Raw genomic sequence first — 15,504 nt, 5'->3', positions numbered from 1 at the left:
GCATTTGTTTTGGACTCAAATCCTTCATCTGCTGGTTTCTGATTTGGAAACAAACCCTTCTCATCAATGCCATGCAAGGTGTCAGTCCATAAACACCACATCCACAATTCCTTTTAAAAACTTCATTCACTAACCCTCACAAACTCAAACCATCAAAAAAAAAACAACAACAAGATGAAATCATTATCACTTGTTTTGCTATTTGCTCTTTTACTCCTTGCTGCATCCATCTACGTAGCAGGAGATGTAGACACTTACAAGAAGGTTGATACTTACAAGAAGGTCGACACTTACAAACCTCCAAAGAAGAAACATTGTCGTAGAAAGTGTGTCCTTCACAAGTACATTCGTGGAAAATGTCTCAAACACAAGTGGGTCGGTCGTAAAAAGTATTGTGACAAGTACACTGTCGTTGGAAAAGGTCGTTGCTTGAAGCATAAAAGATATTCCAAGTGCGACAAGTACAGCAAGCCATACATCAAGTGTGTTAGACACAAGTACAAGAAGTATTGCCACAAGTATGAAACAAAACAAGTCTGTGATAGTTATGGCACTCGTAAATATTGCAAGAGACACTTCCATAAAAAGTATTGTGTCCAAACCAAGAAGTACAGAAAATGCACCAAATGGGGAAGAAAAAAGACCACTTGCAAAACTCCAAAAAGAATTCCAATTAAGAAGTGTTACACCAAGAAGAAGTGTGACAAGTATGTGGACTCCTATGCTCCTTCAAGAAAATGCAAAACCGTTCGTAAATGTCGCGTCGTTGGTTACAAGACCAAATGCTTAAAGCACAATTATCGTCGTTATTGCAAGAGACACAAATGTTACACCAAATGCATGTCTCACAAGTACAGAAAATATTGTCGCAAATGGAGCACTCGTAAATATTGTAATCATTACAAGAAGGTGACAAGATGTTGTCAACACAAGAAGAAGAAATATTGTGTTCACAAAAAGACCTATCCAGCCAAGTGTATTCATAAAAAGTATTGGAAGAAGTGTTGTAAGAGAGCACCACCAAAGAAGAAGTGTACCAAATACAAGTACACCAAAGGAAGAAAGATTTGTAAGAGTCGTGCTCCTTCCAAGAAGATTTGTGTCTATAAGAAGAGAGTTTGTAAGAAGAAGAAGAAGAAGGTTGACATTTACAAGAAAGTTGATACTTACAAGAAGGTAGATACTTATAATTAAGAAGAATTCCATGTTGAACAAGTTGAGAAGGTTCATTTCTCCTAGTTGTTGTTGTTGTTGTTTGTAAATATGAACGCATTCAACAAGACTGGAGAATATTGCTTCTCAATAATAAAACTATCGTGTGCTTACCCTCTACTCGGAATGGTCAAATGTTGTTAGGGTTCGCCTTCTTGCTTGGACATTCCTCAACATTCGCGTTTGAATGAACATGGCACTGTTTTCGTCCAAGTACAAGTTTGTTTGTTCTTGGTTCGTCTTGTTTGGTTGTCCAACAGCATTAAAATTCCAAGTTCAGCTGCCAAAACTCAAACCATCAAAAAAACGTCAACCTTTCAACAACAAAACAACAATGAGTGATTTAAAGATTTGCGTGATGGGATCAGGTGGTACTGGAAAGAGCTGCATCACCATTCAATTCATTCAAGGTAGCTTTGTCGAACGTTACGACCCAACCATCGAAGATTCTTATCGAAAACATCTCGAAGTCGATCAACGCGTTCGAGTTTTGGACATTCTCGATACGGCAGGTCAACAAGAATATTCAGCCATGCGTGACTCCTACATGCGAACAGGAGATGGATTTGTTTTCGTTTTTGATTTGACAGATCCTTCTTCCTTGGTCGATGCTCTTGAAATGCATGAACAATTACAACGATCCAAAGATAGAGATGACGTTCCTGTTGTCCTTGTTGGTAACAAGTGTGATTTAATCAGCGAAAGAGCCATTTCAAGAGAAGAATGTTTGGCAGCAGCAAAGAAATTGGGAAATTATTGTAAATATGTAGAAGCCTCTGCAAAGGAGAATGTGAATATTACAACCATTTTTGAGACAGTGGTGAAATTGGTGGATGGTTATGAAGTGGATGAGCAAAATGGTGAGGAGACTGACGAGGAGGAAAATGCCACCAATTCTCAGAAGAAGGAAAACAAGTCTTCAAAGAAGAAGAATCTTCGATTGCCAAAGATGAAATTGAGTAAGGCACAATGTTCGATCTTGTAATAACTTCTAAATAGAATCACACCCACTTGGATGTGTATCAAGTGAGAGCATTAGAAATAGCAACAATTTGTATCTAATTGAGATATCACGATGTGGCATATTGGACATTTTGGAAAAGAGTCGTGATCCCAAGTAAAAAACGACACAAGAGTGTTTAATGATTTCTTACAACCAGTGACATGAATTCATCATTGTGATGGAAATTTTGCACAAACACAACTACCATCACCACTAACGAGTTCTTCTCTTTAACAACATATGAGGTTGTGAACTCTCTGAATTCACCACAGCATAAAACTCATTTCGTGGAACCCAATCCAAATGAATGTATCGATCCAACTTTTCATGACACAAACTTTCTCTCAAGAATTTTCCACAATGTACCAATACAGTAAAAGGAATGGCAATTCGAACTCTTTGCAAGGTAAAACAATGTATCATAAATTCCACCAATTGGTTTCGATAGTGAATGGCTAATTCTAAATTTTGTTTCAAAAAAGGACTCTGAATCATGACTTTCTTTTTTGGCAATAATTTTGTTTGACAAGAAGAGGAATTCATCTCTTCTGAAGTGATTTGTTGTCTTGGTTCAAACCATTCCACAGTTAAGGCACTCAAATCAAGTTCTTCCAATTGAGGAGCATTTTGGAGAAGAAATTTCAAATCTTGATTCATCATTTGGTGAGCATGATAGGAATCAGAGACACGTATCGTTTTGCATTGTCTCAAAATTTCCATTTTCATTTTCCTTATATTATGAGTGGTAAGAGAAAAGTAAATATTTGGATGAATGAGTAAAATGGTGTTTGAAGATGTTTCATCATCATCCATTTCTTCTTCAAGTGTTGTTGGTAAATGTCGATTCAAAAAAGAACCATATTCATAATTGGCATGAATCAGAACATGTTCTGGATAGGAGCATGGTGTTTGTTCTGTTTCTGACATGAAAAGAGACTCTTTGGAGTGAGTATAACTCTCGAGTTTTCCAAGAATAGAAGCATTGTGTGAAATTCGAAATTTCAATTCCTGATTGACATGATCGAACCAATCTTGAATTGGAATTGTGAAATCTTCTTCCAAATCTTCGAGATTCACAGTCGAAACATGATGAAGTTTGTGAATGAAGTCTATTTTTTCACATTGATGCAAGTTGAAAATTGAAAAGCGATTCGAATGCTCATCCACCATCGTTTGAAGTGATTGCGTGTTCTTCGAATCAATTTCTTCATAATTCTTGCAATACTTGTTCACCACATTCATGTCTAATTGATAGGTGTGAAACAGAGCTGGTTCAATTTTCTTCAAATTTGGACACATTTCACAAATTTGTTCCAAATAATCTTTTAAAGGACATTGATAATAATTGATTTGCAATGATGATGTTAAAATATATTCTAATTTTTCAAGCTTGCGAATCAATTCAAAAAACGATTCAATAGGAGGAATCAAAAGATATGGAAAATGATTCCTGATCATGAGTGTTTTCACGTGCAATCTCGTAATGACCTGATCAAATAATTTGTTAATGGATCTAAAATAAAGTAAAAGACCATTGTCGGAAAAGAAAGGACAGACATGATCGAGAACGAGCTCGATTGGGAGTTGAGAAAATATGTAATGGTGGCAATAGTGTTCATCATCATCATCAACAAGACCTTGTTGTTGCTGTGATTTGTGAGATGACATTTTTTAATGGGAATGTGAGCTGTATTACATTCCAGATTTGCATTCAAGTTCAGAATCTCTCTAACAAGTGACTCTAAAAGTAAAAACTCAGTCCGAGTCACAATACAATGCATTGATAGAATTGATAGAATTGAGTGTTTATTGTTTCAACTTGCTCACCCATCCATAAATCATCAAACCAATCAAAACAATGACAATCACTCCCAATAATCCAACCACACCCATTATTATATAATTTCTACAAGTCATGCTTCCAATTAATTGTTCACTAATTTTCAAATCTCCTTGAACACCTCTCAATTTATGTTTTGTTTGTTGCATTTGTGACTTTTGTTCACCCAATACTTGCAGTGTCTCTGATCCTAATTTTTCAGTTTCATCCATCATTTGAAGAGATCTTTTTAAACTGTCATTACTCGACTCTAGTAATCGTTGAGTTTCAAGAAAATGTTTACTTGTATTTCGACTATTCTTACTATTCGAAAAGTCAAAACCACCACCATATTCCAAATCAATATTATCGTCATCAAATTCATCATCATTGTCACTTCCAACATTATGTGAACTAGTATTACCTCCAATCACATGTTGACTTAATAAATATTGTCTCTCTAACACATTGTATCTATTTTGATAATATTTTAATTGTTGTTTGTATTGTTGAGAATTGATTTGTTTGTTGGAAGAAGATGAAAATTCATTCATTTCATACAATTGAATATTTTGTCTCAATTTTTGTAGCAGTTTAGAATAATTGTCCAAATCGGATCTTGTGAATGAACTGTTGCTGTTTGCCGTTGAGTTTTTGAGAGAAGTGAATAACTCGGAAATTTCATTTTCATAGGAATCTTGAGAGGAGTGATGGTGAAAGAGTGGATCTGTATCGGTTAGTTGTGCTTCCGAAGAAGATGATGGAAAGGTGATGCTGTTGTTGTTGTTGGACATTATTGGATGAATGGTTTCTATCCTCAACCTGATGGGAACAAACGTTGTTTGATGTATTTTTTTGGTGTTTGTGGAATGGTGACATCTTTCTGAGCAATCAACAACAAATCGATTTCATAATTACAAAGATTGTAATCATGTTTTAATCCTCATCTGCACTATTGCTGCTGTTGCTGCTCGTACTGCTATTACGAGTGTTCGAGTCGTCTGCATTATTGTTGTGGGTGTGGTGATTTGACAGGGTATTATTCTCTTTGATGATTCCTCGCAATTTCTTAACTTCTTTCACAAGCAATTGCTTGTGTTTGGTATATTCTTCGTTTTTATCTTGCAGTTGTTGATTATCGAGTGTGAGTTGTCGAATTTTGGCCTTAAGCTTTTCATTTTCTTCCTCAAGACTCGAAGAATTGGATTCTTTTTGTTTTGGTCCATCAATACTGCAATCACTCTTGGTTGCCGAATGACCATTGCTGTTCGATATCACTCGAGACTGCACAAACTTGTAAACTTCTTTCAAGCGTTGACTTGATTCATTCAAAAGATATTCATTCAAAACTTGTAATCTCTCTGTGGGATGACTGTTCATATCTATCACCATTGTTGTTGTTGTACTCTGATCTTCAGAATTCGAGTATGGATTCGTTGTGCTGTGTTGGCTCTGATTTGTAAAATTATTAGCATTTCTACAGTAATAAGGCAATTGTGAATGATCTAATAGAGTCCTAGATGAAAATATACTATTAATTTCCTCACTATTGCGTTCATTATTCAACAATTTCATTAAATTCTCAAGCCTTTCAATTCCCTGTAAAATCTTAAATATTCCTTCTCGTTCCAATTGATCGATACTTTCACTCACTCTCTCAGCATCTCCATAAAGCCTTCTTCTTGATTGTCCAATCCATGCATTAGAGGTTCCTGTTGCGCTCGTTGTTTGATTACTTGAAGTACCATTCATGGACGGTAAAGTTTGAGTGGGAGGTGATGAGCTAGTGCTGTGATGATGATTTTCTGCAATGGTGGTACTTTGGGTTGAAGTGTGATCCGTATGATAAGCGACCATTGTAATCTTTTCAATCCATTCATTCTTATCTTGTTCAGACTCACATGCTAGAGAGTACCTTCTGCTGCATACAGTGAGTACAAATCCATGAAAGGATGAATTGTTGTTATTATTGGGAATGGTAGAATTTTCCTCTTGCGAAGAATGGTCCAAAGTGTTGGTCGTGGATGTCTTTGGAGTGACATCATTCGATTGTCGCGAAACAAAGACTTGCTTTTGTGGTTTCAGATATATCACTCCTCTCGGGTGTTCGCTATTCAAAATGATGTCTTGTTGTGATTTGTAGTACAGCATAAATCCATCTGAATAGAGTAAAAAGAAGCGTTTTTGCCACTTCTTGTTTTTCAACCCTCGTTTATACAGATAACCATAGTGCACGCATGAGGGTGATGTTAGCAATGGGCAGTAGGAAGAGATTGTGGAGGATGATGTGGAGGAATATGGATCATTTTCGGGTGATGATGAAGAGGAATGACGGTTATTAGTATTGTTGTTATGATTGTTTGCATCGCCGCTCGCGAGGGTGTTATTGAATCGGCGTTCATCTTCTTCATCCAGTGAAGAAATGGAGTTACCACCTTTACGAGAAACAAATCGGAGTGCTAAAGCAGCAGGTAGGGAGGGCATGACTTGGGTTTGCTTGTGGGTGGTTGTGTATTTACAAGAGAACGTGCGTCATGGGTGGTGTGCAAACCAAAATGGAATTAAGTGTGTGCTATCGGAGCGATGGGAGTGTGGATATTCTTCTCCTTTTTCTTCGAAAATGATAATTATTGCTCTGTCATGATGATTTTGGTGGTTGCAACTCTAGTCTGCGCAGACTCCGAACACGACCCAAACTCAACACTGAGGCACTCGGATGTAACAGACCAATATTTTTGGATTGGACCAAACAAGAAACATCAAAGCTCCATTGCACGACATTCCATTTATTACACCTTATTCTCTACATTGATATCCACCATTTCAACCTCTTCGGTAAACTCCAAAGAAGATTTGTTTGAAGGTTGTTGAGTGGAAGGACTATCTGTTCGCTTTGAAGAAGATTCACCCGTTCCTAAATGGCTGGTCGCTGCCGTTGTGCTAGAAAGTGGTGTGGTGCTGCTACTGTGCGGCAGTCTCTGATGAATGTATCGTTGTTTGAGGTAACTCCAAAGTCGCTCAATAGTGTTGAAAAGAAATCTTCGGTGACGATGTCTCAAATCATGAACATAGTACAAGAGTAATCCGACAATGAAAGAGCCACCAATGAGGTTGCCAATGGTTGTTGGTAGCAAATTTTGAACAAGAAAATCCTGAACTGAAATATCCTCTCCAAACTGATGAGAAGGAAGGTATGCGTAAATGTAGTTATTAGTAACAGTAGTTACGAGAAACAATAATTCAATAACATTTAAAAAACAAAGTCACACTTACCAACATTCCAAGAGGTATGAAGAATGCATTGGCAATACAATGCTCGAAACCACTTGAAGCAAAGCCCATGACAGGAAACCAAACACCAATAATTTTACCTTCTACTGTTGTGGCCGCAAAGGAAATATAGATCGATAAAGTCAACATCATGTTGCAAACAATTCCCAACAAGACATTTTGTCCAAAAGTTTTTGACACTTTGGAGAGAGCAATCTTTTTAGCGTATGCTATCCACGGAGCATCACAACAGGGCTGTGTTAGATACAAAAAAAAATAGGCAACCATAAAGGATCCAATCATGTTGAAAATGTACGACAGAAATAAATTCTTTGAAAATTGTAAATATTGCAAAATAAACTTTTTGCTCCTCCATTTACGAGAGAGCAGTCCAATAAAAACAGTGAGAGAGTTTGTCGAAAATAATTCGGCTCCAAAAAGAATGGTGAAAATAATTCCAATTGGAAAAACACTGTAATTTTGTGTTTGTCACTCGAGTGTGCTTCCTTAAAACATTCAAATGATGGTACTTACGCTCCAAAGAAAAATTTTTGAAGACCAGGATTTTCCTTTTCCAATGTTGGGCAGTTGCCAGCAGTTAACAAGGACAAGGCACCTCCAATTCCTGCAAAACAACCAGCAAATAACGAAAGTATAACAATTTGATCGAATGCTAACTTGGATTTCCGAATACCTTCTTGTTTCATTTTGTCGAATGCTTGAAAGGGATTCAAAAACATGGGTAAAGGAAAAGCTGAATTTTGTGGAGAGTGGGCTGGAAGATGATTCGTTTGAGGCTGAGAATTGGTTCGGAAAAGATGAGTCGAGTCAATATTAGGTTGGCCTTTTTGTTGGTCATAATTTGAAGTAATGGGTTCTTCATGACGAAAGAGATGAGAATTGGGTTGACCATTTGAGTTCATTTTGAACGAAGACGTCTTGGGCAGAAAGGAGGATGGTTCTGATGGCAACGAATTCTTTCGCTTGGTTAATGTATGTTTGTTGTTGACGTGGGGGAGTGTCTGAGGAATACTTGCGTGCTCTGAGGGCGAATCGATGGAATGCTCATGATCGCTTGAAGGAACCACATGTAATTGTTGTTGTTGTTGTTGTTGAGGAGGAGGAGTGGGAATTGATTTTACAGGATTCTGCTCAAAGGATTCTTCTTGGTCATAATTCGGATGATCCATTGGAAGGGGTAAATGATGAATGGTTTCTGCTTCAATGATGAAGGTAGGATCAAAATCGTGTTTACATGATAACGGTGATGAGAATGTATTCAGGTTGTTATTGCTGTGATGATGATAGTCAAAATTGTTATAATGACGAGGAAGAGGATGGTTGCTATTTCGACAATTCTCTAAAGATGTCATGTTTGTTGTATAATAAGCATAATTGTTTGTTATTATATATACCGGCAAAGAAAAGATATTATTGTTCGAAAAGAGCAGAGACACGTGAACAGAGGTTTGTGTGTGTTCTCAAGCGAAAGAGAAAGGCTTTCTTCTTGGTGTGGAGATGCGTGATGCTCAGACACGCTTTTAAGAGAACTGTTGCGATTATTAGCAGCGATGCTTTTTTTGGATTGGTGATGAGCAGGAATGGCATTTGCGGCAGGTAAAAAAGGGTCTGAGGAAAATCATGAAGAGCCCATTTCTCCACGCGTTGCAACCGAAACTGAGAACATTGTGAATCTTTTCAACCCTCGTCGCGACTGGAGAAACTTCTAAGAGCAGAGCTGTGTAGCCGTAGTTTTGATGTGAAGTTTGGTTGTGTTTTATTGAAAACAGTGGTAGCAAGAGGCATCTAAAATGCTTATTGGGAACTCGTTGAAACACACACACATGGAGAAGCTCATGGGGTCTTTGGATTATTATATGGTAACGGTCGTTAAGCATTTGGGTTTCATGGAACACAATATTGAGGGGATTAGCAAATAAGCTTAATTAAAATTTCTGTCACTCTATGGCCCTGCTGGAACAGTAAAGTGAGGAAAGGGAAAGTTTCACTGTGATGTGTGTATATATTTATTAAAAACAACACTTCATAATGGTCTTCATGGATCGTTTGGCTTCAGGTAACACAGCATATGCTGTGGTGTAGCAATGCATTTGGTGATCCTCATTCACCACGCTGCAAACCACGTGTGGATGTGTGGATTCAAATTGTTGAATCTTCTTTCGGAATAGATCGACAAGATATTCATTTCCGGGTGTTAATTCTTCGTGATTGCTGTAATTGATGATCCATCGTTTGGTTTGAAGGAGGGTATCCCAAAATTCATCTCCATATTCCTCTTCCATATCCTTAATATTCTTGAGAATGGAATATTTCAATTTATCTGGAACTGAGACACACATGTGAATGAGATCAACCATGCCCTTCGTTAACACAAGAACATTCTCGTGACGCCATTGATCATTGCTAATAATTGTATTAGAAATGTCACAAGGTGCTGAAAAGAGAGAAACTGCATGAATGGGCCAAACTTGTAAATTTTCTCTCAGAGTGTCTTTTTTCAAGACCATTGGCAATAATTTGTGCAAGACCAAATTCATGCAATGGTTCGCTCCTGCAGAATAACCTCCAAGAATGATATCTTTGGCAGGAATTTTCAACTCCTCAATAAGATACATGAAACAATCGAAACAATCTTGAACTTGATCATCCAAAGTTTCACACAATATATTTCTATCCATGGTTGAATAGTGTTTTGGATCTTCATTCAATCGATATTCCACAGAGAGCACATGACTGCATTTGATGGATGAATTGGACTTGTTAAAATCATTGATCGCATAGAGTACAGACTGAGCATCGAGACCGATTGGATGGCCGCTTATGAATCCACCTCCATGAATGAAGAGCATGACTTTTTGTGTAGAGTTGAGAGGAGAATGATCTTTCGATGCACCGAAATGATGATGTGTCTTCATGGTGATCCAATAAGAATTTCTCAACCTGTCAATCTTTTCAATCTTGCTGGCACATCCAAAATATGGAGCTTCAAGTGGTGGATACAACAATGGAATGTATCTTCTCGATGCTTGTCGAAAAGAGGTCACCGATTTTAAATTTTGAACCACAGCGTGTCGAATGAGTTTGTTCCATACGATGGCATGATTTGACGTTTGCTTTCCGTCATGATCGTGATGTTGGTGATGATGGAAATATTTTCTATAGAATTGAATGACAAGACGATAGACGGAGAAAACGACAACACTCACACAGAATAAGAATTTGAAAATCAAGTGTTGTGAAATGGAGAACAGGGTGAGAGCGAGTCGAATCATTTTCTTTGCAATTTCCATCATCATGCTCGGAAAATTTAAATCGGACGTTCCTCACCAACCGCAAAATTATTTACAGGAATACGAAGCCTTTCACATTTTCTTCTGATGTGTGTTCATTCTCTTAAGGAAAAACAACATGGGACGCTTTGGAGTCATAATTGGTTCGGTTGTGGAATCCAAAAAAGTGCATTTTTAAAAAAAAAAATTAAAAATTAAATAAGCAAAAAAAAATTGCCAAATAATCGTCTTTTACGCACACCTCTCTCCGCAACAACGGCAAAAATCTCCACACACAATTTGGTACCCACACCATTATCAAACCAAAACATTCACCATCTTGCTATTGTTTCATTCATACGGGCTTAATCCGACATAAAAAATACTCCTTTAAAATGTCATCACCTATTCGACCTCTTGATTCCAATACCCTTTCTGATATTGTTTCAACATTGCCATCCCGTCCTATCATTTCTCTCCGTAAGGACGTTTCCTTGAAGGAAGCCCTTTTAGTATTGGCCAATAATCATATTTTGAGTGCACCGGTGTTTGATCCTTCTACAAATACATGTATTGGCCTCATTGATGTCTTGGATTGTGCTACTTTCACAACACAAACCTACTTTGATAATAGCGACCATTCTCAATTCAAGAATTACTTGTTACAGTTTTCTTTTGATGTTGAACAAGTTGGAAGTGTTATCAGTAAGTACATTATTCACTCTCTCAAAAATGTATCATGCATCCAATGCTGAAATCATCCCTATGCATTCCATTATTAAAATAGACATGTCTGGTAAAAATCCATACATTCCAATGAAGACTACAGATTCTCTCCTGCAATTATTGAAAGAATTTTCAAATGGTGTTCACCGTATTCCAATCATGGATGAAAACAACAATGTCCTTGCAGTTTGCTCCCAAATGACTCTCTTCCAATATCTATTCAAGAATATTGATTTGAAGGATAATGCTGAGCTTTTTACAGATTTTAAAAAACAAACATTAAAGCAGGTTCTAGCAAACAGGACTACTGCTCAAAAAGTTATCAATGTCAAGGAATCTCAATTGGCTATTGACGCTATCAAAGTCATTAGTGATAATGGTTTGAGTGCTGTTGGTGTATTGAGTGAGAAGGATGGTAAATTAATTGGATGTTTATCAGCAAGCGATTTGCAAGGATTCATTGATGAAGATTATCACCATTTGGCATCTCCTGTTCTGGAATTCCAAAGAAAATCAAGAGAAAAGAATGGTTCATCAGTGTCATCTCTTGTTTTTTGTAAGGTTGAAACTCACACTGTAGGAGACGTCATCCAACGTTTGTTACAAGATCGAGTTCATCGTATTTTTGTGATGAATGACGACATGGAAGTTGTTGCATTGTTGTCCTTGACTGATATTTTCAAAATGGTCTATGAATATTTGAATTCAAAACAGAAGTAAGGGGTTACAGGAATAGGTGCAATAACTGTATTTTTCGAGTTAATAAATCACTAGCAGTAAAACTTTGAACTAATTGTGAAATTCAAAAATCTCACAATGGTTGACACTCTCAATGTCACATAGTGCTGCACATTTAAAATTATTTACATTAATAGACAACAGCCACCATTTTCTCCTTGCGCAGCTGTGTAGAAGGCTCTAGAGCTCATGGATAAATCCTCACTCATTCCAACCAAATTTTTCAAGTCATCCTCTCTTTCGAACATTTTCTCTAATACTTGATTCATGATGGTTTTTGTTTCTTCCAAGTCAGTTTTAATTTTTAGCAATTCGTCCGCTTGGTTAGGGTCTTGATATTTTACAAGGTAGTCGTTAATGGTTTCTAATTGAAGTTGATAATCTGATTGAAGAATTGATGGAGAGTTCAAATATACAGATTTTGGATATTTCTTTTCGAATTCTGTCAAAACTTTGTATAATAATGAAAATGCAACTCTTGAAGGATATTCAGCATCACAAACAATGACGGCACTCAACTGTGAATCAATCCGAGTTTGAACGTAACAAGTATATTCATCTTTTATCACTTGCTGTCTTGTACCGGGCGGATTCTTGTCCGATAATACTCTGCTTATAAAAACTATATATTCACGAACAGTAGAACGTTGAAAGAATCCAAACGATGATAAATCGTCATAGCCTGAAAGAATGATTGATTTTGTTGTGCTGCTGCTGCCTGATGATGAACCAATATCGTTTGGTCTGTACAGAACATTAATTGCAAGGAGTTTCATTGTGGAGAGGTATTAATTTACGAGCAAGGTGTGTATTGGGATAATAATGGAGTAATTCTTGTTGCAACGTTGGAAAAAATTGTTCCGAGATGAAGAGATTGTTTTCTTCTCGATTATAAATAATATAAATGATTGTGGGACTCTGCAAATCAATCGTCAAAACGCTTTTGTGAAAGCTGTTACAGATTTCCCTTGTTGAAACAGAAAGGGGGTTTTTTTTTGTATTTTTTAATCTCTTTGGATAACTGCCAGCTCACACTTCTGAATTGCAACAACGTTTGAAGAAGACCAGAAACTTTTCATGAAAGTGTGAGAGAAAGAGTGACTCTCTCTCTTTTTCAAACAGCTGTTTCGAACTTCTATCGGATGGTATCCTGTCCTTTCTTATATATGGATGAATATTTTTGCATCTCTGTTTAAATTTTCCTGAAAGAGGCACAAAAACAAATGTCTTCTCGTTCTTCAACAACAACAACAACCAATCACTCTCAGGCTTCGACCAAAGAGGATGGTGAGAGAAATTTATCTCTAAACATTCCGACCGTAAACACCCATAACGCTCCATGTTCACCAACAATGGATCATCCTACTACCACTACAACCACACTATCCGAGAAGAAGAGCAGCTCCTCAAGTAGCAGTCATGGTGTTTCTTCATCGATGAACGACCGTCCAAACAACATTAGGGACATTATGGAGTGGTCTGTGGAACAAGTTCAATCCTTTCTTGAATCCAAACATTTTCCTCAATCCATGTTGCAGGCATTCGGAACTGAAAAGATTGATGGTTTGTCTCTTTATTATTTGTGGATGTACTCCAACCAATCATTGTCAATGGATGATGGATTCATGAATCATCACGGAAGAGGCAGCTGTATGGATTTACAATTGAAATTGAATGATCGATTGAATATTGGTACATTGCACGATTTGGTTCATCTGAAACACGAATTGGATTTGTTATTTCGAGTTGTTGTGGACCATCCGAATGATGCCATGGATCATCATGGAGTATCTGCCCCATCAACAACCACATTGCTTGGTAAATCACTGCCTCATATTTCTGTTCCTCCTCCTCAACAACATCATGATGAAACAATGTCTCAACATTTGACTTCACAACATCATCATCACCATCATTCTGGAGGAACAATGTATCATCACTCCCATCCTCATCATCATTTCCTTACACGCCATCCTCATCACCTTCATTCTTCACATTCTGGCTCGTCAACCAACATTTTAGGGAACAAATCACCAACCACCACCACTGCATTGCTACAAGCATCATCGTCCCATCATAGCCCAAGTCACAAAACTCCAACCTCACCATCCATGCCCCCTCCATCACCACTCTTGTTACATACATTGGCAGAAACTCCAGTCTATACACCCACTCCTCTCTCAAAAAAGATTCTCTCTTCACTTCCTCCCTCAATTCCTCAATTAATTAAACAAATTCTTCCGAGTGAAATTAAGATATTGGATGAGTATTCACCGGGAGAGAGTTGGGGCTCAATGATTACCAAGGTCATTGTATCCTTCTCTTACTTGATGCTGTCAGTCTTTTGCACAAGTGTAACCATGGTTGTTGTTCATGAAAGAGTAAGTAGAAGTGATATTATTTGCAATGGAGGATACAAATATCTTTTCCATCAACATGTTCTGAATTGTCAATTGACTCAATGTTTTTTCAATTACAAAATTCTGATAATAATAATTGAAAATTTTTCTCCTCTCTCAATAGGTACCACAAGATTATCCTCCTCTACCTGATATTATTTTAGACAATGTCCCACTCATTCCAAGTGCATTTGCAATTTCTGAGCTTATTTGCCTGATATTGGGACTGATTGTTCTATTTATTATTATCTTTCACAAGCACCGAGGAATCATTGTAAGAAGATTATTTGTCATCATTGGAACTGTGTTTTTGTTGAGATGCCTCACCATGTTTATTACATCCTTGAGTGTTCCTGGAAGTCACTTAACCAGTGAGTGCATGAAAACTCGTGCAGCAAATATCACACTAACATTTGAGGAGAAGATGAATCGAGCGATTGAAATTACCCTGGGATTTGGATTGAGTATCATGAATGTCAAAACTTGTGGTGACTACATGTTCAGTGGACATGTCAGTATTATTACTCTCTTGAACTATACCATCAATGAATATACTCCAAAGAGCTGGAAGGGTCTACATATCATCACATGGGTTTTGAATTGCTTTGGAGCCTTTTTCGTATTGGCTGCACATGAACACTATTCGATTGATGTTTTTATTGGATTCTACATTAGTAGTCGTCTCTTTGTGTATTATCATGATATGGCCAACATGAGACACATTATGGATTCACATGGCATTGATAGTACTGTTTATGTTCCATTGTTTGACTACCTTGAAGAAATGGTGGATGGAGTGGTTCAGAATGAATTCATTGTCAATTTTGAAAGAAAACCCAGCAATCGAAATTCAAGAAGTCAAAGCAGTGGTAACATCCATGGTGAAGACCTTGTGCTCTCTTCCTCCCATGATCAGCAGACCACCATCGCTCAATCCCCAAACAAGATCAAAGACAGCCTTCCCACCACCATCGCTACCAGTACCATTGCTTCACCTTCCAAGAATCCAAGCAAGAACTTGTAGTAACCCATTCGTGTGCAAATTAT

The 15,504-nt window shown here is 37.4% G+C and overlaps 10 protein-coding genes across 10 annotated transcripts; 4 read left to right on the top strand and 6 right to left on the bottom strand.

The window, feature by feature from the left end:
- Window positions 1–174: 174 nt before the first annotated feature.
- FDP41_011319 (uncharacterized protein) lies at window positions 175–1,194 on the top strand (the record flags this gene model as incomplete). Its single annotated transcript, XM_044701714.1, has 1 exon — window positions 175–1,194. One exon carries the CDS (start codon window positions 175–177, stop codon window positions 1,192–1,194), a length of 1,020 nt encoding a protein of 339 aa, XP_044567102.1.
- Window positions 1,195–1,546: 352 nt separating this feature from the next.
- On the top strand, window positions 1,547–2,197 carry FDP41_011318 (uncharacterized protein; the record flags this gene model as incomplete). Its single annotated transcript, XM_044701713.1, has 1 exon — window positions 1,547–2,197. One exon carries the CDS (start codon window positions 1,547–1,549, stop codon window positions 2,195–2,197), a length of 651 nt encoding a protein of 216 aa, XP_044567101.1.
- Window positions 2,198–2,428: 231 nt separating this feature from the next.
- Window positions 2,429–3,883, bottom strand: FDP41_011317 (uncharacterized protein; the record flags this gene model as incomplete). Its single annotated transcript, XM_044701712.1, has 1 exon — window positions 2,429–3,883. The coding sequence occupies one exon, from the start codon at window positions 3,881–3,883 to the stop codon at window positions 2,429–2,431; it is 1,455 nt and encodes a 484-aa protein (XP_044567100.1).
- Window positions 3,884–4,021: 138 nt separating this feature from the next.
- Window positions 4,022–4,828, bottom strand: FDP41_011316 (uncharacterized protein; the record flags this gene model as incomplete). The annotated part of the gene is made up of 1 exon (XM_044701711.1): window positions 4,022–4,828. One exon carries the CDS (start codon window positions 4,826–4,828, stop codon window positions 4,022–4,024), a length of 807 nt encoding a protein of 268 aa, XP_044567099.1.
- Window positions 4,829–4,970: 142 nt separating this feature from the next.
- On the bottom strand, window positions 4,971–6,518 carry FDP41_011315 (uncharacterized protein; the record flags this gene model as incomplete). The annotated part of the gene is made up of 1 exon (XM_044701710.1): window positions 4,971–6,518. The coding sequence occupies one exon, from the start codon at window positions 6,516–6,518 to the stop codon at window positions 4,971–4,973; it is 1,548 nt and encodes a 515-aa protein (XP_044567098.1).
- A 305-nt stretch (window positions 6,519–6,823) lies between these two features.
- FDP41_011314 (uncharacterized protein) lies at window positions 6,824–8,677 on the bottom strand (the record flags this gene model as incomplete). Its single annotated transcript, XM_044701709.1, has 3 exons — window positions 6,824–7,210; window positions 7,308–7,776; window positions 7,839–8,677. The coding sequence occupies 3 exons, from the start codon at window positions 8,675–8,677 to the stop codon at window positions 6,824–6,826; spliced, it is 1,695 nt and encodes a 564-aa protein (XP_044567097.1).
- A 657-nt stretch (window positions 8,678–9,334) lies between these two features.
- On the bottom strand, window positions 9,335–10,597 carry FDP41_011313 (uncharacterized protein; the record flags this gene model as incomplete). Its single annotated transcript, XM_044701708.1, has 1 exon — window positions 9,335–10,597. The coding sequence occupies one exon, from the start codon at window positions 10,595–10,597 to the stop codon at window positions 9,335–9,337; it is 1,263 nt and encodes a 420-aa protein (XP_044567096.1).
- A 392-nt stretch (window positions 10,598–10,989) lies between these two features.
- On the top strand, window positions 10,990–12,040 carry FDP41_011312 (uncharacterized protein; the record flags this gene model as incomplete). Its single annotated transcript, XM_044701707.1, has 2 exons — window positions 10,990–11,299; window positions 11,382–12,040. The coding sequence occupies 2 exons, from the start codon at window positions 10,990–10,992 to the stop codon at window positions 12,038–12,040; spliced, it is 969 nt and encodes a 322-aa protein (XP_044567095.1).
- Window positions 12,041–12,183: 143 nt separating this feature from the next.
- Window positions 12,184–12,834, bottom strand: FDP41_011311 (uncharacterized protein; the record flags this gene model as incomplete). The annotated part of the gene is made up of 1 exon (XM_044701706.1): window positions 12,184–12,834. The coding sequence occupies one exon, from the start codon at window positions 12,832–12,834 to the stop codon at window positions 12,184–12,186; it is 651 nt and encodes a 216-aa protein (XP_044567094.1).
- A 447-nt stretch (window positions 12,835–13,281) lies between these two features.
- On the top strand, window positions 13,282–15,481 carry FDP41_011310 (uncharacterized protein; the record flags this gene model as incomplete). Its single annotated transcript, XM_044701705.1, has 2 exons — window positions 13,282–14,439; window positions 14,582–15,481. 2 exons carry the CDS (start codon window positions 13,282–13,284, stop codon window positions 15,479–15,481), a joined length of 2,058 nt encoding a protein of 685 aa, XP_044567093.1.
- Between the last annotated feature and the right edge of the window lie 23 nt (window positions 15,482–15,504).

Source organism: Naegleria fowleri, assembly GCF_008403515.1.
Source record: "Naegleria fowleri strain ATCC 30894 chromosome Unknown tig9, whole genome shotgun sequence".
Classification (NCBI taxonomy): Eukaryota; Heterolobosea; class Eutetramitea; order Acrasida; family Naegleriidae; genus Naegleria; species Naegleria fowleri.
This window is presented reverse-complemented; position numbering and strand designations above follow the sequence as displayed.